Genomic DNA, 25,373 nt, shown 5'->3' on the forward strand with positions numbered 1-25,373 from the left:
CTGCCATGTTCGGCACTTTGAATACTGCTCAATATACCCGTTTGTCTTGATCAAGACTGACGTGCTCATTGTCTGTCTGTATACTCTGTTTGTGTGTTTGTTCGTCTATGAAGAACCAGTAAAATGGTCTGGTTTAAATGATTGAGTATCTTCCCTTTTTATTCCTGTTTTTATTTTTTTAAAGATCCTCCATCCTTTTAGGCTGTTGACCCACCTTTCCCCCTTTATTAAATGTATCTGGCACTTGGTTCAGTAATTTTTCAGTTGAAGTTGGCTTTTTTGCTATACTACATTTAACATTTTTTGTGTTCAAAGTTATGTAAGAATTAACCAAATTGTATTTATTTTTATTAAAATACTGAAACTAGGTATATTTACTACAAAGCCTCTACTGCACATCAGCGCTTTGAAGTACGATATTAACGCATCTAGTGTGCAATGGATTAACAAGACGACTTTTTTGAATGACATACTCTAAGTGAAGGAACGGATCCAGTGTGGAAAGGCTTTAGGGGATATCCATTTTAAAATCACTTTATCTCAAATGATAAACATAGATAAAGAATAGTCTAGTCAAAAAAAAAAATCCTTTAATATTTCTAATTAGTTTGGGAAGGCAGAAATAAATGTGAAAGAAATGTTCCTAAAAGTGATTACTGATAGGTACGAGAAAGTACCAATGCTTTGCTTATCCTTTGTTTTGTGTACATTAACTTTTCACGGATGTATTATTTAGCTTCTTTTTGGCCATTTTAACATTAAAATAATTAGATAACTCCCGAGCAACCAACCTGTATGGAAAACTACAAAGCGGTATATAATTTAGTATGTTAACATGCAGGTTTAATTCAACTTAAGCAAAATTAGTTAATTCTATAGGGTGATGCAAAACTTTTGGCCATAGCGCTCTCTATCTCTATATATTCTTTTTTGTACTTTCACTGTCAACAGAAAATGTTTCGACGCAGATTCATTTCGAACTCTATGTCCTCTTCGTATCCGTCTTTTTAGATGTCTTTGAGAACCATCTTTGAGCTCACTGTCAAATTGTAGCGTCTCGTTTCCTACTGTCACTGGTTAATGAAGGGGCTACATGCTGTTCAGATAAGTCGGACGAGGGCAAGTAACTGGCATTCCTTGACTAAACTCTTTCTCGAAGGAATCCAAATCAAAACAGAAATTATTTCAGACATTTTCAAGTTGTTATAAAACGGATCTTGTCAGTATTGTTTGAACTACCGAAGCACATCTCCATTTGGATTTTCAGCAGCACACCACTGGATTGGAATGCAAGCAAAGACACAATCGAAGCTGGTCCGAGTAAGCATGTTATACCACTGAAGTAGAACGATAACTTAAAAGGGGTAAAAAACTATAACATGTTTTTATATGCAGACAAGTGTGCATATGGCTTTGTTAAATTATGTCAGAAGTAATAAAAGAATACTGGTACAGTTGAATGCTCAGGAGGTATATAATTAGTGTCTGTTCAAACAGATAAAAAGAAGTTGTTGAAAAATGCACAAAACAAAGGCAAGCAAAACATTAGTAAACTTTCATACCTCTCAATATTCACTTTAAATCTTAATTTATTTAATCAGCCCTATCTACAGTATGTTTATGATGTTTTAACAATTACATTTTGTAGTAAAGGACACACAGCAAATCTCATCCTTACCTTGTCTCATTAGCATGAGCTGATGTTCATGACGAGCGGCTTCCATTTCAGCTTCAAGTTTCTCTTTTGCTTCTCGGATATTTTTGTCAACCTGATCACGCTGTTGCTTTTCCATATCATCAAGGGCCTTCCATCGAGATGAATATTCAAACTCAAATGTACCAGGCTGAGCAAAACGTGGGGGCTGCTCTCTTTCCCTAAAATAAATTGTACTTATTAAGAAAGTAGTTTTATGTCCAATCAGTTTGAACAGATCAGATGCTTCAAGAAGTAGTACAATGTGCCTAGTTCTACTAGGTTGTATCTGAATATTTGATTGAAAAAAATGTCTGTTATAAAATACATTTAATTCCATTCTGGAGCCCACAAAAACTTTGATCATTAAGTGTTGGTTAACGTTTGTAAGCAATATGAAATACAAGGAACTATAACATTTTGTTAAAAACACTACATTTTGAAAACACTAAACCCAAAGCATTTTTGCAAAGCCAATCAACAAAATGAGAAATACAGTGTCCACATAGGTAAGATCAGACTCATAAAAGCAAAGCTTAATCTATACAGGAACACTGAACCATTCACTTTTCATTCAGCAAGCCTAAGCAGCAGATTTTGTCAAGCTACTAAATCCAGGAAATCTTAGCTTGTCCATTTTTCTGCCTGGCCTCACTGGATGCCTGATCAATAGGGATCATTGAAGGTGAATCAAGTCCACCCAAATGTGAGAGAGCACAAAGAAAAAACGTTGTTTGCATTATTTCAAGATCATTTTCATCAGCGATAAAGATGTCATTGTGCAGCAGGAGTGAAGTGCAGTTGGACAGTGAGAAACAGTCATGGACTTGTGCACACACACGAGCAGCGTTTTAAACTAGGCTAAAGCAATCTGAAAAAATGCATTTACACGTAAGGTGACCAGATAGCAAGAGTGAAAAATCTGGACACTTTCAAGTTGGTGAGGGGAGGAAAGAAACCTTGTGAACTACTGCACAACGCAAATGACGCAAACTACGTATCTTTCTTTTGTAGATAGCCTTTTTTTATTCCTTCGCCTTCCTGTGTGCATTGCACTTAGGCAAAAACAAAAACTTAGAGAAATATAATTTAAAAAGAAAATACTCCAAAGCGATTAACTTTCTAGCTTACTGTTCAGATAATAACTATGTTTTAATCAGCCTATCGGTGCATCTGTACTGGCTTTTCTGTGACCTGCTGTACTGTACGTAGCAGGTGGCACAAAGGCAGTGCTGCATTGTTTTGATTTAGGTTGCTAAAATCTAGTTTTCAGCACTGGACATAAAATACCAAAATGGACGACAAAGCAAAACAAGCAAAGTATATTTCGGCTGAGGATTGTGTCAAGAGATTTCCCAAAGTGCACCTCTTGTAATGTGACTTAAAGAAAATACAATCGATAATATAACTTCAGAATCAGCACAGACAAAAAAGTATTCCTGTGTTGGTTGTACCCAAGTTAAATCAGCACTACTGGTACAACCAAGCACAGCTACCTCGATTCAAACAACCTGCTATTTACGTTTTAAAATGTAGTTAGAATTTTAGACCCCAATAGCATGTTTTCTTTGTTTTGACTCGTTATTGGACTTTATTAAAGAATGCCAGATACCTTTGGGTAACTGAGTTTTGGGCCTGTTTCTAATTGAAGTACACTTGAACACACACAGCTACACTTGAAGTATAACTTGGCAAAGCTTTCCAACCAATTCACTGGATGCAGACATGTAGTCTCAATGTATGGGCAAATTCACACCAGACAGAGAATGTCGGCAGCAACTGTTGGAAGATGTTGGATGTTTGCCATTTAACAAATGACAGCACTTTTAGAAAGGAACCAAGTACCATTATTTTCAGGTTTTTATAGTGCATGAAATATTACGTGTGTTTAATTTTAAATAAGTCTGCAAAATGTCAGTGAAATCCTAATAATTATAGTCCTAATTGGATGACTTGACCATGGGTATATGACTGAATCTATTTTTTCCCCCACACTGCGTTTGGTACTTGCTTTTTTGCTTTTTAGTGACAGGCGCGTCAACACCACCAGCCATCATGACACATCGCCAGTAAAACAGGATGCACAGGCGCACACAAAGAAAAACGTTAGGTTTTTCCCTGAAAAAGTATGGTTCCTGAAAAGTATGACAACCATTACCAAACGCCCTCTCTGACTGTCAATCACTGAGCATATATAAAAAAGCTGCTCTATCAGGGTCCTGCAGCGAGGAGGAAGTCCCACCTTCTGCTGAAGAGGGTCGTACTCACAGTAGCCTATCGCCATTTTCTATCGAAATCGGAGGTCAGCTGGGGACACAACCTCGAAGGGTAATGGTTGTTATTCTTTTTCAGGGATCCAGGGTTATGGTAATAATCCAACGTTCCCTTTCAAATGGAATGACAACCATTACAGAATGGGAAGCTGTACCAAAGCTGTCGTCGCTCCAGATTACCGACAGTACAGCCCCATGGCTATAGCCACAAAGTCCTCATGACGCCTAAGGGCATGCCACCTGCAACACCCTAGAGCCCAGAGATGGCCTTGCACGGTTTGCAACATCAAGGCAGTAAAAACGTGCAAATCCCTGGGACTACCTGTCCATGTAGCAGCATTGCAAAGCTCATCCAAGGGGCTGCCATGAAGGAAAGCCCACAAAGTTGCTTGGCCCCTGGTAAAATGGGCCGTAATGTCCCCCGGCAAGGGGGAGTACGTCAGTTCATACCCCAAGCGTATAGCATCTGCCACCCAGGGCGCTAAACTTCGATAGGGCATGACCTCTAGAGCGGGACCCATAGCAGACAAACAGCTGGTTGGACTGTCTCCAGGATGCCGTCCTATCCAGGTAACAGTGCAGAGCCTGGACCGGGCAAAGCGTGTGCTGTCTATGGTACGGGGAGTTCTGAAAGTTTCCAAAACCACTGGTTGGTTAATATGGAATGGAGATACCACCTTTGGCAAAAAGGCTGGATTTGTTCGTAATGTTACCCGCGAGTCATTTCCAGTGAAAGCCATTCATGTGTCATCAATGGACAGCGCATGAAGCTCACTTACTCGTCTGGCAGACGTAATGGCGATTAAAAATGCCACCTTCGAGGAAACAGGGCACAGCTCTGCTGACGCCATGGGTTCAAAAGGGGGACCCATAAGGACCCACAATACCAGTTCCAGATCCCACTTCGGGACCATGCTTTTCATGGGAGGACGAAGCCTTCGAGCCCCTTTAAGAAATTGCACTGCCAGGAAGTGTGCCCCAGGGGACAGAGAGTCAGTTTTGTCGTGGCACACGATACTTCTGCCAGGTATACCTTCAGAGTGGAAGTGGATTTTCCCGCATCAAACAGGTGTTATAAGAAGGTTAATATTGTCTCAATAGGGCATGTCACCAGATCGTGACCTACAGCAATGCACCTCGGCCATCTGGGTACAACCAGCAGAACCTGTTCTCTCTTCACCCTGATCCCCTCTAGTGTCAGGGGTAATAATGGTAGCAGAGGGAATGCATAAAAGAGCCCCTGTGGCCAGGGGTGGGCTAGCACGTCTATTCCCAGGGGGCCCCCATCTCTCTCCACAGAGAACCATAGGGGGCCATGAGTGCTTTGGCGAAGAGGTCAACTCGTGCAGTACGAAACCTCTCCCAAATCTGTTTCACCATCTGAGGATGCAGTCTCCATTCCGAGCTGTCTGGAGCTCTTCTGGACAGGAGGTCTGCTACCTTGTTGTCCACACCAGGGAGGTGAACCGTCCTGATGGAAGGCAAGTTTCCAAATAAGCCAAACGGACAGAATTCTAAGACAGCTTTCCAGAAGCCACAAAAGCAGACTACACACACATACTTAGCACGTTGTGCCTATAGAAAGTCTACAGCCCCTTGAACTATTTTTACATTTTGCTGTGTCAGTGCCTCAGAGTTTCATGCATTTTAAATTAAACTCCTATTGTTAAAATTTTTTGTATTTTTTTTTTCTTCAAAAAACATTAAACTGCTGCTGCTTCGAAGCTCTGTGACTGATCAAGTTCTGACTTGGCAGGTAACAAGCTGGATACATTGGCTGTCAGATGCTGAAATTTTGCTGCTCCGTCCTTGCAATTGGCGTAGTGGCGCATTTTTCAATAAAACCTTTTCAAATCTTCTTCTTGGGAACCGGTGAAGGGATTGGTCTGACACTTGGCATATATCATCAGCATCAAAACCTGCATCAAGTTTGCATAGCAGAAGTTTCTGCGATAAATTTTAATGTCGAAATGGCTGCCACAAACTTTTAACGAAACGCGCCCTTAACAGCAAACTGCTGCTATTTAAAAACCGTTTGACAAACAAACTCCAAACTTGGTAGTTATTGTCCCAGTAACTATGGAATATTAATATGTCAGAATGGTTATGTTTTATAAAACAAGATGGCCACCAGGTGCACGTTTACATCTGAAATTTAAAACTGCCTCAGCTGACTAACGATTTACTTGACTAACTCGAAACTTCACAAGCATCATCCTTGACACTGTAGCAATACAACTGACTTAAGAAACTGGTGTTAAACTGAAATGGCCGTGTGATGCATTTCTTCTTGAAACCTCCCGAAATGTTCTTCTTTGGCACAGTTGACGTGATTGATCTGACACTTGGCAGATATTATCAACAGCCAAACCTGCTTGCAAAGCAGTAGTTGCTGTGATACAATTCAATAGTAAATTGGCTGCAGCTTTTTTAAACCGTCTGACCACCAAACTTTGTAGGCATCGTTCCGGTGACAACGGAATACAAATATGTTAAAATGGCTATGTTTCACTCCTACATTTTCTTCTTATATTTAAATTTGCTTCAGTTTAAAAATGGTTCACTTGAGACCCTCCAAACTTAGAAACCATTGTGCCTGTGTCTGTAAAATGTACATTTTCAAAAATGGCATTTGTGCGTTAAACAAGATGGCCGCCTGATGCATTTTTGGAAAAAAAACCTTTCAAAAAATCATCTTCTGTGGAACTGTTGAAGTTGCTGATTTTAAATTTGGCACACTGAGAACTAAACACGCTTAGACGGGTACTGATACTGGGGCTTGGGAGCTGTAAAACTGCCTGGCAGTTCTAGTTATATTATTATTATTACAAAAGTTTGTCGCAGAATCATGAAAACGCATATATGTTTGACAACCAGTCTGGCGTCCCCGAGTGGAAAAAGTTCACATTTTGGCCACTAGGCTAGATCTTGTGAAAATATTGGACAATTTTCAAAACTCGTCGACAAAAACGACTTAAGGTGGAGATCCGACAATGTCAACATATAGCACACGAATAGCCTATAAAAAGAAAACGTTGAAACTAAATCAATTGGACAGTTGGTTTGCTCGCTGCGTTGGATTTGCGCAAAATATTCAAAGATCTTCTTGTCTAAAACCACAGTATTGATCAGCACCAAAATTGTCATGTTTGCTCATGACAAGGTCCTTTCTAAATTTTGTAAAATCCCCGCTTTTTTGTTAAACATGGATGAAGCGAGCAAAATAATTTCACGAGTGCTATATTTACATATATTAAAGTATAAATCCATACTGCAATAGACTAGAGACATGAAACTGAGTATGATAGTTGAGGGTAATGTAAAGTACTGTCGATTTCAAAATGGCGTGTTTGGGTCACATGGTTTGGCAGCCAAATATTGATAATTGAAAAACAACTTATGACCCATAACAAGAACAGTGTTGCACATATGCTCTTTAATGTTGGTTCAGTTGTGCAGCCCATAATAAAGTAATAATCGCTAAAATTGAAAGATTAATCAGTTTGGCAGCCATATTGGAATTTACATTTAAATTTTATCTCCTAGGACGTGCCGATATGGTCAAAGTTATAATGGAACATGTATAGAAAGTCATATGTGCTCTATGAAAAAATGTCATCACCCGCGACCTTTTACCTCTGCTAATGTTCAAAACTGACAAATTGGCCTATAGCTCCTCAGCTGTATCTAACACAGATCAGTGCACTTAAACTTCAGCGTAAGATTATACTCTGTACACGATATAACTAAGTAGCCCATTAACTAACTATAGGAAACGTATCCAGCAGTATTAGTGATTATAAGTGGTGACTGAACCATGTTTTCTTGGAAGCCTTTATAATTGCTAGCAACTCTAGTTCTCAGTTGGTATTGAGACACATGAATGACTTAACAGGTATCAATTGAATTCTTAAAGTAAGAGTATAAAAGGTCAGGGTAAAACACTGAAAATCAGAAACCGCAATTCTAGATTTGAAACGTATTAGGTTTACACAAATAGGCAATGAAGTAACTTAAAAAAATGATGGTGATCAAGTAGATTCAAGAAAATGCACAGAGTCCTTTTCTTCAATCAGTTGTTAGGTTTATTGAAATATGCAGGGAGTCTGGTCCCAGGTACAGGACAAACAGAATACTCATCATTACAATGTTTGCATGACATTAAATACCCTTCTGTGTAGATGGTCCACCTCCTCTTTCTCTGACATTTAACCAATGGCCAAGGCACTTTAATTTATTGTGTGTGTGTGTGTGTGTGTGTGTCTAGTCTAGTGTGACAACCTCTGCACTCAGTGCATTCTTCACACTCCTGGAGACAAAAGGTCCATAAATCTGCCTTTTGTTATTGTCCTGCGACCCTTTGATCCCAATGGCATTATCTCTTTCGATCTCTCTGAAGTCTTTAGAGCCTGTGCTAATTGTAGTCCACAGCATTGTTATCTTGTTAGCTTGCAGTCAATGTTGGGCAAGAAGCTTGTAGACGCAATGTCTCTATCAATGGTTAGCAGTACATGCGATTTGAACCAAACAGTCTGCTATCTGCAATATTAGTCTCCTTTCAGAAAAGAACACCACTATAGCTCTGTCAGTCCACATGCGTAGCAAACTGCTAATCAATTCTCGATCCATGTTTTCCAACAGGCAATACCTTTTCAAAGAGCGTCTTGACTGTTATTCCGAGTGCTAACGACTGTAGTGGAGTGACCCTGATAGTGTCAGGCTGCTTTTATAAGGAAAGTGCTTTCCAGACAGTAATTTGTTTCAAAGTTTTATTTACAATTACATCCAATTGACAACACAAAAGAAAACATTGGGCTATTATCATAACCCTGGTTCCCTGAAATAGATATATAAACCATTACAAAATGGGTGATGTCTCTCCAAGAGCACCCAAGCCTATACCAACTACACCAACGCTGCTCGCAGAGCCTGTGACGCTGTTTTTTTCTTCCAGAATTTGTACTCAACTTCAGATAAGTGAAATATACATCTCTTTATTTTTGATAATATTTTGCTATATTCTGCATCTTTGATACATCATTGGCTGAATTGCTGAAAAAAAATTAACTAGATTTTATATACAGTGCCTTGCAAAAGTATTCAGACCCCTGACCAATTCTCTCATATTACCGAATTACAAATGGTACACTGAAATTTCGTTCTATTTGATATTTTATTGTTAAACACTGAAACTCAGAATCAATTATTGTAAGGTGACATTGGTGCAAACTGGGAGCTTCGACAGAAACCAATGAAAGAAATTGCCCTAATGAGGACACAATTACCTTACTTACCTGTGAACCATTATAGCTGCTGTCACATTTTCTGGATAAAAACCCCACTGTTGAAGGATCATTGGTAAGGCTGTGAATCTGAAGGAAAATGAAGACCAAAGAGCATTCTACAGAAGTTAGAGATAAAGTAATACAAATGCACAGATTAGGGAAAGGGTACAAAATAACATCCAAGTGTTTGGATATCCCAGTGGACACAGTTGGATCAATAATCAGGAAGTGGAAGCTGTATCACACCACCCAGGCTCAAACAAGAAGGAGACTTGTGAGAGAAGCCACGGAGAGGCCAACAATCACTTTGAAGGAGCTACAGAGTTCAGTGGCTGGGAGTGGAGTGATGGTGCACCAGTCAACCATATCAAGAGCTCTGCATAACACTGGCCTGTATGGGAGGGTGGCAAGAAAGAAGCCGTCACTCAAAGTACCATCTGAAAGCACATCTCGAGTTTGCCAGAAAGCATGAGCTGCGATGTGGGAAAAGGTTCTGTGGTCAGATGAGACCAAGCTTTTTGGCCAAAACTCAAAGCGCTATGTGTGGCGCAAACCTAACACTGCCCATGCCTCAAGACACACCATCCCTACAGTGAAGTATGGTGGTGGCAGCATCATGCTGTGGGGATGCTTCTCATCAGCAGGGACTGGGCATCGTGTTACAATTGAAGGAAGAATGGATGGAGCAAAATACAGGAAAGTACTGCAAGAGAATCTGCTTCAGTCCGCTAAAAAACTGAAGCTTGGGAGAAAATTCACCTTTCAGCAGGACAATGATCCCAAGCACAAGGCCAAAGCAACATTGGAGTGGCTCAAGAACAAAAAGGTGAATGTCCTACAGTGGCTCAGTCAAAGTCCTGATCTCAATCCCATTGAGAATCTGTGGCACTATTTGAAAATTGCGGTCCACAAGCATCGTCCAACCAAACTGAACAACCTGGAGCAAATCTGCCAAGAAGAATGGGCCAAAATCACTCCGACACTGTGTGCAAAGCTGGTACATATTTACCCCAAAAGACTTAAAGCTGTTATTGCAGCGAAAGGTGGCTCTACCAAATATTAATGTGTGGGGGTTGAATACTTATGCAAGCAAGATATTTCAGTTTTTTATTTTTCTTAAATATTTCCCAACATAAAACCAATGTCACCTTACAATAAGTGATTTTGAGTTTAAGTGTTTAAAAAAAAAAAAAATATCTGTCAAGAAAACTGAAGGAAACTGTTGAATGAAAAACAGACTGTGCACGTCCCTTGTTAGTAGCTGCCAATCTACAGTTTTGAGCCTTTGTTAACAGTACTTTTATTATCGAATGGAAATATCCCTGAATAAGTTTTCAGTTTGAAACATACACAATTTACCGCTAGCCCCACCCCCCACAACAGCAATGTCAAAATACAGAACCGTTTACTTTTACAAGAAAGGAGAGTTGCATCTTTGCCATAACCCACTATTTTCTTTAATGACGTTTCAACCTGTGTCACCTGATCTGAGAGTAGGGTTGCCAACAGGCTCCATAATCTCGGGACACTAAGGCAGGTCAGGTTTTGTAATTCACCTCTCTAAACTGCAATGCATTCAATAAAGTGAGTGTGAATTGTGCGAACTGTCACTAAATTAACTGAATTATTTTACTTAGTTGTTACCAAAAGCACACACGTCTGCAAGGATCGTTTCCATCAATCAGACCTATACAGCAGCTGATTGGCTTTCTGAGTCTCCTACTGGGCGGGACTGTGTGAAGCAAGAAATATTAAACAAATAAAAACTTTACCTGCTGTCACAGGGTTAAATGAAAGAGTGCAGGTGAGTGCAAAGTTAATAATAACAATAATGATATTGCACTGTTTTGACAGATACTGTTTACTGTATAAAAGTATTTTTAAAAATCAAGCAATACGATTAATCGGCATTACGAGGCTCTCCGGATAGAATCGCCACCACAATTAAACACATTTACTAAACCACTGAAGCAATTCACACTCACTTTAATGTCGAATACATTGCAGTTTAGAGATGCAAGTTAAAAAACCCTGACCTGCCATTGTGTCCCGAGGTTGCCTGTTGACTGCGATGAGTGACCTGAAATGAAACCCACATTGATTTAAATGCACTGTGTGTGCAATATCAAATAGGCTACAAAATAGTTTTAAATATTTTAATAAAACACAGCAGTTCCCAAATAAATCAACTTGTATTGGCACATTACAATAACTTTTTTTTTTAATTTACTGAAGTATATTGTTCAACATAGTCTATCTAACAGTTGTAAAGTTACAAAAAATACACATTTGTGCACCGATTTTTTTTTTTCTCTCAGCATTATCTCTAGAACACATTTGACAGATAAAGCAACAAAGCGCAAAATTCTACAACAGTTTGCTGCTTACAATATATTACAGGTTTACTGCATAACTTTACTTAATGAAAAGTGTGATCTGATGTGCTGTTGCATACAGGGGTATGTTTGACTGGTCTCTTTATAATCACACATGCAAACCAACTATCACATTACTGTCTCTGAGTAATGATTCGGGTCCTACCTAAATCGTGAGAGGCAAGATTGATAGGGATTGCTTTGCTGTCTTAACTCTGGAAACCACTGCAGTACTAAAGATGATTGAAGTACTTAAAAAATAAAATGGTGAGTAAGTAGATTCAAGAAAATGCACAGAGTCCTTTTCTTCAGTCAGTTGCCAGGTTTATTGAAATATGCAGGGAGTCTGGTCCCAGGTACAGGATATACAGAACTCAAAATTACAATGCTTGCGTGACATTAAATACCGTTCTGTATAGATGGTCCACCTCCCCTTTCTCTGACATTAACCAATGGTCAAGGTAATTTAATTTATTGTGTGAGTGTTAATGTGTGTGTGTCTGTGTGTGTGGTCTAGTGTGACAACCTCTGAACTCAGTGCATTCTTCACACTCCTGGAGACAAAAGGTCCATACATCTGCCTTTTGTTATCTCCTTGCGACCCCCATTGATGCCAGTGGGATTATCTCTTTTGATCTCTCTGAAGTCTAGAGCCTGTTCCCTTCTAGTCCACAGCATTGTTATCTCATTAGCTTGCAGTCATTGTTGGGCAGTTTGTAGACGCATCGTCTCTATCAGTGGTTAGCAGTACATGCAATTTGAACCAAACAGTCTGCTATCTGCAATATTAGTCTCTTTTCAGAAAAGAACACCAGTATAGCTCTGCTAGTCCACATGCGTAGCAAACCCCTAATCAATTCTCAATCCATGTTTTCCAACAATGATCTACGCTTGATGGATACAAGCAGAACATAACTCGAAAGATCTGATCATTCTCATCAACGGTTTGGCATTCTGAGCAATTAACTTAATGTGAAATGGCAAGTACGTGTCGCTTAAAAGCGAGATCGAAGTGCCCAGTAGTGTATCAGATGAAATCCTCATTTCACTTTCAAAGAACTCGCTGTATACATTAACATGCTCAGCATGGTATAGAACTACTTGAAACTACAAATTCCATCACGTCACCACTGCTTTTAGACACAGAAGCACTTCATCAGGACTGGTCCACAGTCTACGCCCCTGCCGAATCAGTGCAGGGGTGGTAGCGGTTTAAAAATAATTGGACACGACTAAATTGGGGAGAAAATAATTAAAAAAAAAAAAATATTGGCAACGGCTATATTTATATAAAAAGAATGTAAAAAAAAATTTAATAGTTTGTTTGGGTGAGTGTCCACCCCCCTTGTAATAGCAATCCTAAATTACCTCAGGTGTAACCAATCGCCTTCAAAATCACACACCAAGTTAAGTGGCCTCCACCTGTGTTAAATTGTAGTGATTCACAAGATTTCAGGATAAATTCAGCAATTCCTGTAGGTTCCCTCAGCTGGGTAATGCATTTCAAAGCAAACTCAACCTTGAGCACCAAGGCGCTTTCAAAAGAACTCCGGGACAAAGTTGTTGAAAGGTACAGATCAGGGGATGGGTATAAAAAAAATATCAAAGACCTTGAATATCCTTTGGAGCACGGTCAAGACAATTATTAAGAAGTGGAAGGTGTATGGTACCACCAAGACCCTGCCTAGATCAGGCCTTCCCTCCAAACTGGATGACCGAGCAAGAAGACTGTTCAGAGAGGCTACCAAGAGGCCAATGTCAACTTTGCAAGTTACAAGCTTTTATGGCAAAGACTGATCAAAGTGTGCATGTGACAACATTATCCCAAGCACTCCACAAATCTGGCCTGTATGGTAGGGTGTCAAGAAGGAAGCCATTACTCAAGAAAGCCCACCTTGAATCCCATTTGAAGTATGCAAAAAAACACTCAGCAGATTCTGTAGCCATGTGGCAAAAAGTTTTGTGGCCTGACAAAACTAAAATGGAACTTTTTGGCCTAAATGCAAAGCGTTACGTTTGGCGCAAACCCAACACCGCGCATCACCCAAAGAACACCATCCCTACTGTGAAGCACGGTGGTGGTAGCATCAAGTTATGGAGATGTTTCTCATCGGCAGAGACTGGAACACTTGTCAGGATAGAAGGGAAAATGAATAGCGAAGTACAGAGAAGTCCTTGAGGAAAACCTGCTGCCCTCTGCAAGAAAGCTAAAACTGGGAGGGAACTTCACCTTTCAGCATGACAACAACCCAAAGCACACAACCAAAGCTACACTGGAGTGGCTAAGGAACAAAAAGGTAAATGTTCTTGAGTGGCCCAGTTAGAGCCCTGACCTAAATCCAATCGAAAATTTGTGACATGACTTGAAGACAGAGCTTGAACAGTTTTGTAAAGAATAGTCAAATATTGCCAAATCTATGTGTGCAAAGTTGGTAGAGACCTATCCCAACAGACTCACAGTTGTAATTGCTGCCAAAGGTGCTTACATCAAGTATTAACTGAGGGGGGTGGAGACTTATCCAATTATGATCTTTCAGTTTTGTATTTAATATATAATTTATTTTCTTAATAAAAACTTTTTCCCCCTTAACAATGTGGAGTAAATTGTGTAGATAATTGGAAAAAAAATCCTCATTTAAATGCATGAAACTCTGAGGCACTGACAACACAATGTGAAAAAAGTTCAAGGGGGTGTAGACTTTCTACAGGCACTGCATCTGTTCATACCATAATTCACAGGAAACATTTGCCTTAAATAAATAAACAAATACTACTCCTTCTTTCTCTGCATTCACTACCTACATTTTTTTCCCTAAATTTGTTAGCTCTGGTAATACCTAGACACATCAGTAATCAGCTTCTCAACATTTACTCTCTTGCTTCAAAACTGTCGGTGTGTGTATTGGGGGGACAGGCTCACATCACTGCTTGCTTCTGCATGCTCACTGTTTGATAAAGAAGCACCCACACCATGGCTGTAAGAATAAGGTTTAAGCACATTCGATCTGCAACCAGGGGAGGTTAATGAACTGATGATAAAAACAATTATTGATGATGGCAAAATTTGCAGATAATCATTGAATTCTAATAATCGTTGCAACACTATTACTACTGTTACTGATTAAAACAACTCAGTTTCTTTTTTTCCACTACACCTCTGTGTATACACCAATAACTTGCATATTTAAGAAATGGGTCGCAAATGTGTCATGGAATTTAAAACAAGCGAACAACTCTTTTTAATCTAAAAATAACAAAGACATGCTAAACTCTTAGCCTTTCAATATACGTTTTTCTTTCTGTTTGGATATTGGACTCAAAGTTTTCCATAATTGTCCTTTTGTTAGTGGAGTAAAAGGCTTTGACTCAAAGAAGAGCTAGGTTTTTGTTTTACTTTTGTTTGTGTTACTGTTTGAACAATAACAGTATGTTCAAAAAGCAGACTGCTTCACCACATTGTTTTGTCAAGTGGACTTCCATCCTGACCTGAGCGTCCACTACCCCGCAATACCAAAGTACAGCATATTGTTTGATGGTGTAGTCTATGGCTGTAAGACATTAACAGAATCATCTAAACCGTTTTTTAGGCATGTACAGTAAAGTGTCAGTAACTAATAAAAAAGACAATCCATCATAAAAATACTGGAATTACTTACTTATGATATTGTGGTGTTTTCTGAATTAATTTTTCTGGAAGTCCATCTTCATCGTCAAACTGCTCCATTGGCTCAACAATAGCAGGACGGGGCGATCTGGAACAAAAACATTCAGTCGTACTTAAAGGTAATGTGAAACATTGTTACTGCTATAAATCTAGAATACAATTAGAATCAGCAAAGAAACAAGATCACAAAGCATATCTAGAGGGGTGTCCATCCCACAGCACTTGTCATTTTGTACAAAGGGTAAACTGTTTTTAATTATTCAAACTTTTCTTGTCCGTATTTTCCCCCAGTCTGGTTGAAATACCCTGTGAGGCAGTCAAAGTATGTCACAAGCCAAATTTTTCCACATATCTAGTAAAACAAATCCATTTGTCATGAAGCTTGGTATTAACATTATTTAGTTTAGGTGTTTGAAAATAACAGGATTAGAGCTATGGGCTTACAGCACTCATGAAATCACCATGGTTTGCATCAACCAAATATCTACAATTATTCATCGGTTACCCCTAAATATGTGTGGTTGATGAAACACAGTGAGATTCCCTAGTGCTGTAAAATGCGCCAAAAGAAATTCAGCTGTGTCTCAAAGAGTATAGGCTGATTAAATCAACCCATAGCTGTAGTACAAATTTCCCAATAAACAAACAAAATATTTATTTTTTGTTGTGCAGTTACTTATATGCAAGTTTCAATAAAATACAACAGTTTACTACAGAACTATATGGGAATGGGAATCACTCACGTTGTTAGTAAGTATGCTCCTTCTGCACATCTATCCATGGCTTTTCGAGCTGCAGGCTTAGATGCAAATTCTACAAACCCTTTCCCAGTTGGCCTGCCACGGTCATCTACCACGACAATTGCTCTCTCCACAGGACCAAACTGAGAAAAGGCCTGTTCAAGCAGCTCATTGGAAACGACAGGTGACAGATTCCGGACAGTCAAAGCAGCACCATGGGTAGCGAATCGAATACGGAGCGGTCTGTTTTTTACTATAGTTCCATCTAGTGCTGCTTTTGCAATTTCAGCCAAAGTCCTTGTTTCCTGTAAATACAAATGATAAAATGTTTTATTTCAATACATTTTTGTAAGTAACATTTTGTGAATAGCTTAAATAAATCTTTTGTAAAGATCATGGTGGAAACCGCCTAAAAAAACCCGGCAAAAATGCCAATTTTGATGACCATTGTGGGGTGTGACCATCCTAGACAAATATCATTATTTTAATGCATGTTTAAAGTGCTAACCAACAACAATATATACATATATAAACACACACACACACACAAACAACAACAATTGTAATATATTAGGAAATAGTTACAAGATCAACAGTATAATATATTCTCTCAAAACATAATCATGACAATGCACAATAAATTGCTATGTCTATTTTAAATAACATTCAAAACACATTACCGTAAACATCAAATGCCATTATTAACATTGTTACCAAAATCACTCCCACCTTCAGTATCAATTCAAATTATTAAATCAGAGCAGTTTTTGGGCTAGAGGCTACAATAGTATTACAATTAGCATACTCTGCACTGAATTTGTGTTATGTCTCCCTCATTGTGATATGAACTGATTTTAAGTTAAACTCTTTGCTATATGTTATGCAATTTGTTAAGTATTTTTAGATTTACTATTCATTATATGATACGACTTGCTGTGATTTTATGTAATTGAATTAGTAACTGCTAATTAGTTAATATAAGTTATATAAGTAAACATTTACTAAGTCTGTAACCTGATGAAGACACTAAAGTGTTGAAATGTGTTACTCGTTTTAAGATAAAAAACAGAAGGATATAAATACATTAATTTTAATGGGATACCAAGTATGTTAACCTTTACTGAACTGTTTGTAATTTAAAGGATATGCAGGAGTGTGTTGCCATACTGGTTTCTCATACTGGGGACAAGTGGCTACTACAACCAGCTGTATCGGGGACAACCGCTCTAACTGTTTATTCCTTTGTGGTAAGCACCTCGTCATGATAAACTTTTGGTGTAAGAATGACTTTGATTTTATATGTAATAGATGGGCTTCAGTGAGTTACAGGAAAATAATTCCATCTAGGGTTTCTGTGATGTCATAAATTACGAGACCAAAAGTCGAGTGTTTGAATTGAAAATGATGGACTCGAGGAGTCGAATGGGTCAAAGTTCAAGTATATTTTCCTCTAGAGGAATTATCACTTTTTGACGTCACTACTGTGGTATTATGCTTTTTTTTCGAATGGCTCAGGATGCAAATATAGCCTTCACCCGTGTGTGTGTACACACATAGTGAGTAGATAGGTTTGACTGTTTGAGTAGTACTGTTCCTTGGGATAACAAAATACTGCGCTCAAGTCATATGATTTCATAAAAAAGCCCCAGGTGCTCATTTTTTGTTATTTGAGTTGAGTTAAAATTGCCAAAATTAGTTAATTAAGAATCTTTATAAATAGCCATTCAAAAAGACAAAAAAATTATTTTAATTAACGCAAGAACAGACGTAAGAACAGAGAAAGATATGACCATGCCCCGCTTAAGTAATGAAGATTGTCTGGTTGCTACAGGCATGACTCAAGGTGGCCTGTCTGGAGAATGAGATGTCCTGCTTCAACAATCAGCACACTAGTCCAGAGAAACCAGGAAACCAGCTTTGAGACACTGCACAAAAAAAAAAAAAAAAAAAAACACCGGCGTTTGTGGCACTGTTAAAGTAAATCAAAAAGGCATGCCACAGGAATTAAAAAATAATAAAATGAAGCTGGGAGATCCCCCATTGTTTTTGGAGAAAGGGTCTCTTTTAGCTACAAGTTTCAAAGATGCAGGAAGTTACTTTGCTTTCTACCGTGCACAACTGTGGCAAAGTGGTTATTTTATTTTTAACAATCCAGGTCTGGTGACCAAATAATGATCCCCAACAACACCCAGCAATGTGTAAACCCACCAATTTGGGTTTTCAGTCCCAAATAATAAAAAGAATGTACAAACACGGTCACCAGTCCAGGATGTGTGCTGTAGTGCTTGTAGTGGGCGATACAGTTTATTGTGTGACAATAGTGCAGTGCTCTTCCGGGTTATGTGCTAGTCCTTGGCAACAGCTCCAGAACGTGTCAGCAGTCTACTAATACAACAAGCAACAATTATAGAGAAACACTCACGATACGTTATCGCAGTACTGCACAGGTCCTTCCGGGGTATTTTCTCGTAACCAAAGCGAAGGAACAGATTTTATGCCGTCACACATGACCCCTTGGTAAAGTGCAGCCGCCCCTCCAATCCGCAACTGCCATATAGTTTCCCTTCCGGGTTAATGAGTTAATGCACCGGAGTTCCGCCCCCATTCTAGCTGTCCGACTTCCATTAAACTCTGTGAAAGAACTGTCAGGCCAGCCCGTCTAAGGTACTCTGTTGTCGCTGCTTATCGCCCTCACAGGTCGGGAGGGAGATTTACTACCAAGAATTGTATTTCTGCCACAACAACACATCGGTGATTTCAAAGAGAATCCGCAGCAAGGGACCAGAAGGGTTTCGAGTAATCCAAAAACCAAAGTGTGTGAGGATTATAATATATACAGTACTGTGCAAAAGTTTTAGGCAGGTGTGAAAAAATGTTGTAAAGTAAGAATGCTTTCAAAAATAGACATGTTAATAGTTTATATTTATCAATTAACAAAATCCAATATTTGGTGTGACCACCCTTTGCCTTCAAAACAGCATCAATTCTTCTAGGTACACTTGCACACAGTTTGTGAAGAAACTTGGCAGGTAGGTTGGCCCAAACATCTTGGAGAACTAACCACAGTTCTTCTGTGGATTTAAACAGCCTCAGTTGCTTCTCTCTCTTCATGTAATCCCAGACAGACTCGATGATGTTGAGATCAGGGCTCTGTGGGTGCCATACCATCACTTCCAGGACTCCTTGTTCTTCTTTACACTGAAAATAGTTCTTAATGACTTTTGCTGTATGTTTGGGATCGTTGTCATGCTGCAGAATAAATTTGAGGCCAATTAGATGCCTCCCTGATGGTATTGCATAAGTATCTGCCTGTACTTCTCAGTATTGAGGAGACTGTTAATTCTGACCAAATCCCCAACTCCATTTGCAGAAATGCAGCCCCAAACTTGCAAGGAACCTCCACCATGCTTTACTGTTGCCTGCAGACACTCATTCGGTGTACGAACAAACTGCCTTCTGCTACAGCCAAATATTTCAAATTTTGACTGTTTTTTCAAATCATTCCAGAGCACCAGCTGCCATTTTTCTGCACCCCAGTTCCTGTGTTTTTGGCCACAAGTCTTCCATGAAGGCCACTTCTGACCAGACTTCTCCAGACAGTAGATGGGTGTACCAGGGTCCCACTGTTTTCTGCCAATTCTGAGCTGGGATGGCATTGCTGGACATCTTCCGATTGCGAAGGGAAGTAATCATGAAGTGTCTCATCTGCTGAAGTAAGTTTCCTTGGCCGACCACTGCGTCTACAGTCCTCGACGTTGCCCGTTTCTTTGTGCTTCTTCAAAAGAGCTTGGACAGCACATCTGGAAACCCCTGTCTGCCTTGAAATTTCTGCCTGGGAGAAACCTTGCTGATGCAGTATAATTACCTTGTGTCATGTTGCTGTGCTCAGTCTTACCATGGTATATGACTTTTGACAGTAAACTGTCTTCAGCAACCTCACCTTGTCAGCTGAGTTTGGCTGTTCCTCACCCAGTTTTATTCCTCCTACAATGATTGTGTTTCAACCTACATATTGAATTGATGATCATTAGCACCTGTTTGGTATAATTGTTTAATCATACACCTGACTATATGCCTACAAAATCCCTGACTTTGTGCAAGTGTACCTACAAGAACTGATGCTGTTTTGAAGGCAAAGGGTGGTCACACCAAAAATGGATTTGATTTAGATTTTTCTTCTGTTCACTCATTTTGCATTTAGTTAATTGATAAATATAAACTATTAACATGTCTATTTTTGAAAGCATTCTTACTTTACAGCATTTTTTCACACCTGCCTAAAACTTTTGCACAGTACTGTACATGGGAGGTGTAGACAGAGCTGACCAACTCTGCTCTTATTACAACTTTTAGCACCGCTCTGTCAAATGGTACCACCGCGTATATCACCATGAGAGGATGTCTTTTACTGCAAAACCTGCTCAGATCAACCAGCACTATGCCCATCCCCTTGGTTTGAACTTTACCACACAGAATGAATCTACAAACAGAGACAATTAAGTTTGCACTGAAACGTCAGCCAATAATTAATTAATAAGAATTAATTTTCCAAATGCTAAACATTAACGTTTTTGGTTTATTCCATCACTGAAGTAATTAATACTAAAGAAATAAAATGTCAATATTAAATACACTGTACAAACAATTACCTAATGAGTAACTGTGCACCTAAGTGGAAAGAAGTAGAACAAGCTGTGAAAAAAGCAAGGGCGTCATCATCTCTACGACCTAATGCAGTTCCGTACAGAGTGTACAAGGGTTCTTCTGGAGTTCTATGAATTCTGTGGAAATTGATTAAAGTGGCATGGGAAAAACAGGTTATACCAAGAGCATGGCGGGGTCTATACCAAAAGAAAAAGATTCTACAAGCATCAACCAGTTTCGCCCTATTTCCCTGTTAAATGTGGAAGGCAAGACTTTCTTCAGCATTAGTGCTCAGAGATTGTCAACTTACCTATTAACGAACTGCTTCATTGCCACTTCAGTACAAAAGGCCGGCATTCCAGGTTTCCCGGGATGCTTAGAACACATCAGTGTGATCTGGCAACAAACTCAATCCGCTAAAAAGAGGAAGGCGCTCCATGTCACATTCCTAGATTTGGCTAATGCATACGGTTCAGTGCCACAAGAACTTCTTTGGTCAGCATTTTAATTTTTCAGTGACCTAATAACAATAACAAATTTACAAAGCCTATTTTGGAGATTTGCAATTTGGATTTTCAACTTCAGAGTTCAGCACTACATGACAATGGCTAAAGGTTGAAATAATGGCAAGATGCACCATTTCTTCACTGGTTTTTACCATGGCAATGGAAGTAATTATTAGGTAGTCAAAATGGGTAGTGGGAGGAGAGCGCTTGGCTACTGGAATGCGACTACCACCAATTCGAGCATACATGGATAACATGACAACAACAGTAGCCTGCACTAATTGGTTATTGAGCAAATTAACCAATAACATTGAATCGACATGAATTAAATCCCTGCTAAAGCAAGGAGCGTCTCTAAAGGTAAAGCAGTGGATAAAAGGTTCTACATTAAAGGTGAGGTAATACCAACAGTGCCTGAGAAGCAAGTGAAAAGTCTTGGGAGATGGTATGACGGGGACCTAAAGGACACAGCTTGTGTGGGAGAAGTGAGACAACAAGCAGCAGAAGGGTTGAAGAGCATTGACTGAAGCACTTTACCAGGCAAACAAACTCTGGTGCTTTCAGTTTGGTCTACTGCCAAGGCTGCTGTGACCACTGACTGTGTACGAGGTTTCCTTGACAACAGTAGTGAAGCTGGAAGCTTTAATCAGTTCATACGTCAGGAAATTGTTGGGAGTTCCACGCTGCATCAGCAAAGTGGGACTTTATGCTATAGTGTCACGCGATAAATGCGTAAAGGAGGCAGCATCTGTGTTGAAAACTGGTAGAAAGTGGGTGGCAAAGGAAGCTGTGGAAGATGCAAAGGCTGCCCTTCAAATCAGTGATATCATGGGGCAAGTTCAGCAAGGAAGAGGAGGTCTTGGTCTTAGTTCAGCTCCTCCTACATGGCACAAGCCAACCCCAGAGGAAACTGGTAGTTGCAACAAGGTGCAAAAGCAGGAGGAGAGGATGAGGTGCGTAAAGGCCTTTTCCCAGGCCAAGCAGGGAGCCACCACCAAGAAAAGGTATTAAAACCAAGCCTCGTCTAGGGCAACTGGAAGCTGCTAGAGACTGGAAAGTCTGAGCTGAGCTTAGTGGGGGATGGAGGGGGTGATGCTGGGATGCCAGAGTCACCACTGAGCCCTCTTGAGGTGTTGTGGGCTAGATAACAAAACACCAAGGATGGAAGGTGCCCACTTGAAGATCCGAGAGATGTACCCTACTCAGCTCGTTGTCATGCTGAGGCGCTAGGGAGACCGCACTGTGGTTGATCCCTGGAGCCAACATTGCAGCCGTTGTGTGTGCTGATGCACCAGGGAGGCAAAATATGCTGATCCCTGGAGCCAGCATTACACTTTAGTCATCAACACCAAGCAGAAGGGCATCTACAACATCAGATAGAAGGAAACGCAAATGGGTGGAAACGAAAAAATTAGAAAAATAAATGTCAGTCTAAATCAGTAATTTTGTACCTTTTAACAACCTACTCTGCCAGTAAGGAGGAGTTGTGATTGTGGTATGGGAAAACACTTCTATTTTCTGCAACCTTTGATACAAAAATGTTTGTTATGAAAATAAAGGTAATCAATTAATGTTTAATCACATTAAAAAGCTAATTTTAAACACGCTGGAGTGCATTTGGAGAAGGGTTAAACAAAACACCAAGAAAAACCCAAAAACTTAGTGTTTTTATGTTTCCTCAAACATGCCATATTGTGGCTTTGAAACCACTGAACCTTTGCTTTCATAAATTCCTTTTCAAAAACAGTTGGTTGGCAGCCAGCAAAAGTTAATAGTTTATTTAATCTTTTTTTAAAACCTTTTGGAGCAACTTAGACTTTGTTTCTACTACAGAACAGTCTGTTAGGTAACACTGTTACCTTGTCATCTCTCCTGTTTTAATTCTTAATAAATACATGCATCAATCCTGCAAAGACAATGCTTTCACCCTTGTTGTAATACTACTTTCAAGTAAAATAAGACTGACTTGGGGTTCACTCTTGTTTTAAGGGAGACAAGTCTTTCAAGGGAGACTTTAATGAATACTCAAATATTTTTCATTTCAAATTAGCTGAAAAACAAATTCTTACCATACAGAACCTAGACAAACACTCTTCTGCAAAGTAGACTTACTTATGTATTGATTTTTGAGGCACATTTTTTATTCAGAAATTCTGTTTTATGAATTAATATGACCATGGCTATTTTTGCCACTGAATATAATATAATATACATATTGTGCTATTGTTCCTATTTGATTAGGAAAAGGGATAACATACGAGAGAGAGAGGGAAAATGATATACTGTATAGGTTGTGTGTGGAATTTCAAGACATACTGCTGTTCAATTGTGAAACGATGCCTTCAAAAAGTCTTTACCATTTACTTAATCAACAACCAGCTGCATTTTAAAGTGACTATAGGTTTGTGCCAAACTACATATCACATACACTTTCCTTGTATGGTGTACATGTTTAAAATTGTATTACAGTAACTGGTAAAATAAGAAACACAACAATTAAAACTGGGTTTGTGAGAGTAAGCGATTACAACCTCTGTCACAAAAGCAAACTGCTAAACGCCATTGAATCTAATTTTGCTACATCTTACTCAGCAACCTCTTGGTAAAATAATCGTTACACACACACACAGAATAATTTGAGGCATAAAACCCCGGGAAAATAGGGAACGTTGTTGGAAAATGTGGTAAATGTAATGAATGTATGCATTATGCAAGAAATTTGATAGGCGCTGCGTCAACAAAGAAAAAGACAATGTCAAAAGAGATATTACAAAAAGTTGCAATGTTTTAAATGTGTTTAAACTACAGTACTAAAAAGCATAAAATTGTGAATTTTACCTATACGTCCCCAAGTTAAAGCAGGGGAACAAATTATTTAAAAATGCTTTTCTGAGTTCAAAACGATCTTCAAAACGGGGGGGGGGGGGGGGGGGGGGGGGGGGGCGGCTTTTTTTTTTTTTTTTTTTTTTTTTTTTTACACAGAAATTAGAATTAAACCAGTTCCCATTGTACATAACCAAATTGGAAATGTAAATATATTATATCTGGAGAATATTTTAAAAATGTCCTCACCAGCCGAATGAAGCCAAAGCCACGGTCACGATTGATAAACACCTCGTTTGCTTCACCGTATTTTGCAAACAATTTCCTGAAATCGTCCTCAGTTAAGTCAGTTGGTAGGTTACCGACATAGAGTCGGCAGCGCTGAGTAAATGTCTTCTCGCCAGGCCTCTTGAAGTTTTTTAGGTCCAGAGTTAGTCCTAACTCGACGGGTTCGCCGGCGCCTGGTTCTCCCCCAGACGCCGCAGACATCTTCGGCTCCTGCTTCTCCGGCGAATCGGACTCGCGCTTCAGGTTTTTAATTCCTGGTGGCGATGAGCTGTTCTGGATTTTGACCTGCTTTAGATTTCGGTTAGCCATTTTTTCAAGTTTGTAATATTAATCCTTTTTAAACCCCCAACTGGTAAACAGTGATATAAAAATGGAATGATGGACAACTGCCACTGAGTTTAGACTCACTGTTCTTCTGGAAAGATTTTTTTTCAAGATGGCGTAAAAAAAATCTCACTGCGGCAGCTGGTGACGTCATCACATATTTACAGATAGCTCTGTGAATTGTTTTTGGTCAATAACAATACTGTAATTAGTAGAGATGAGCGGAGCGAAAATATAATTAAATCCAGATTATTATTTTATTTGAGAAAAAAAAAAAGAAAATACGTATGGTACGCAGCAAACACTGCTAGGTTGTCCCTCACATGTACTTGTATTGTGTATATCAAATGTGCATCTCCGTGTTTTATCCACTAACCGTTTTCCCCTTACATGAACACATTTCAGACATTGACTGCTTCTGTTAAAAAATTAGAATTGTTTTTTTTTTTTTTTTTTTTTTAATTCTTCGAGTTTCAAGCAAACAATGAATATCACTCTCAATAAAGCATTATCATATATTAGAGTCTCCGGGAAAAAGTGGATCCAGGGAGAAGGCTGCAGTGAGAGTAGGTATGTGATGCTAATACAGGTAATATTTCAGCTCAGTCACTTCTTGGGCAAGCAAGCCTGGCTCTATTCTGCAGTGGTTAAGAAGCTGGGCTGGGATTTGATGGTTTAGGTACATAGCGCCTGTGCTTTTTTTTTTTTATTTTCCTTTGTCATGTGATCCCCCTGTCATCTAACACAGGTGCAAGTTG

At 39.3% G+C, this 25,373-nt stretch overlaps 1 protein-coding gene across 3 annotated transcripts in view; it reads right to left on the minus strand.

The window, feature by feature from the left end:
- LOC121320464 (paraspeckle component 1-like) overlaps positions 1 to 25,111 on the minus strand; it is a 106,663-nt gene extending 81,552 nt beyond the window's left edge. The window contains exons 1-4 of one of the 3 annotated variants that reach the window (XR_005950855.1): positions 24,253 to 24,874; positions 16,034 to 16,335; positions 15,283 to 15,378; positions 1,679 to 1,875 (exon numbers count right to left, since the gene is read on the minus strand). Coding sequence is in view for 2 of the 3 variants with exons in the window: in XM_041258800.1 (XP_041114734.1) it covers positions 1,679 to 1,875; positions 15,283 to 15,378; positions 16,034 to 16,335; positions 24,253 to 24,600 (943 nt within the window). In the remaining variant the exon portion in view is untranslated. Of the gene's footprint in view, positions 1 to 1,678; positions 1,876 to 15,282; positions 15,379 to 16,033; positions 16,336 to 24,252 lie in introns of all 3 variants that reach the window. The other 2 variants (XM_041258800.1, XM_041258801.1) reach the window with 2 other exon arrangements.
- Between the last annotated feature and the right edge of the window lie 262 nt (positions 25,112 to 25,373).

The sequence above is a fragment of the Polyodon spathula genome, chromosome 9 (assembly GCF_017654505.1).
Source record: "Polyodon spathula isolate WHYD16114869_AA chromosome 9, ASM1765450v1, whole genome shotgun sequence".
NCBI classification, from domain to species: domain Eukaryota; kingdom Metazoa; phylum Chordata; class Actinopteri; order Acipenseriformes; family Polyodontidae; genus Polyodon; species Polyodon spathula.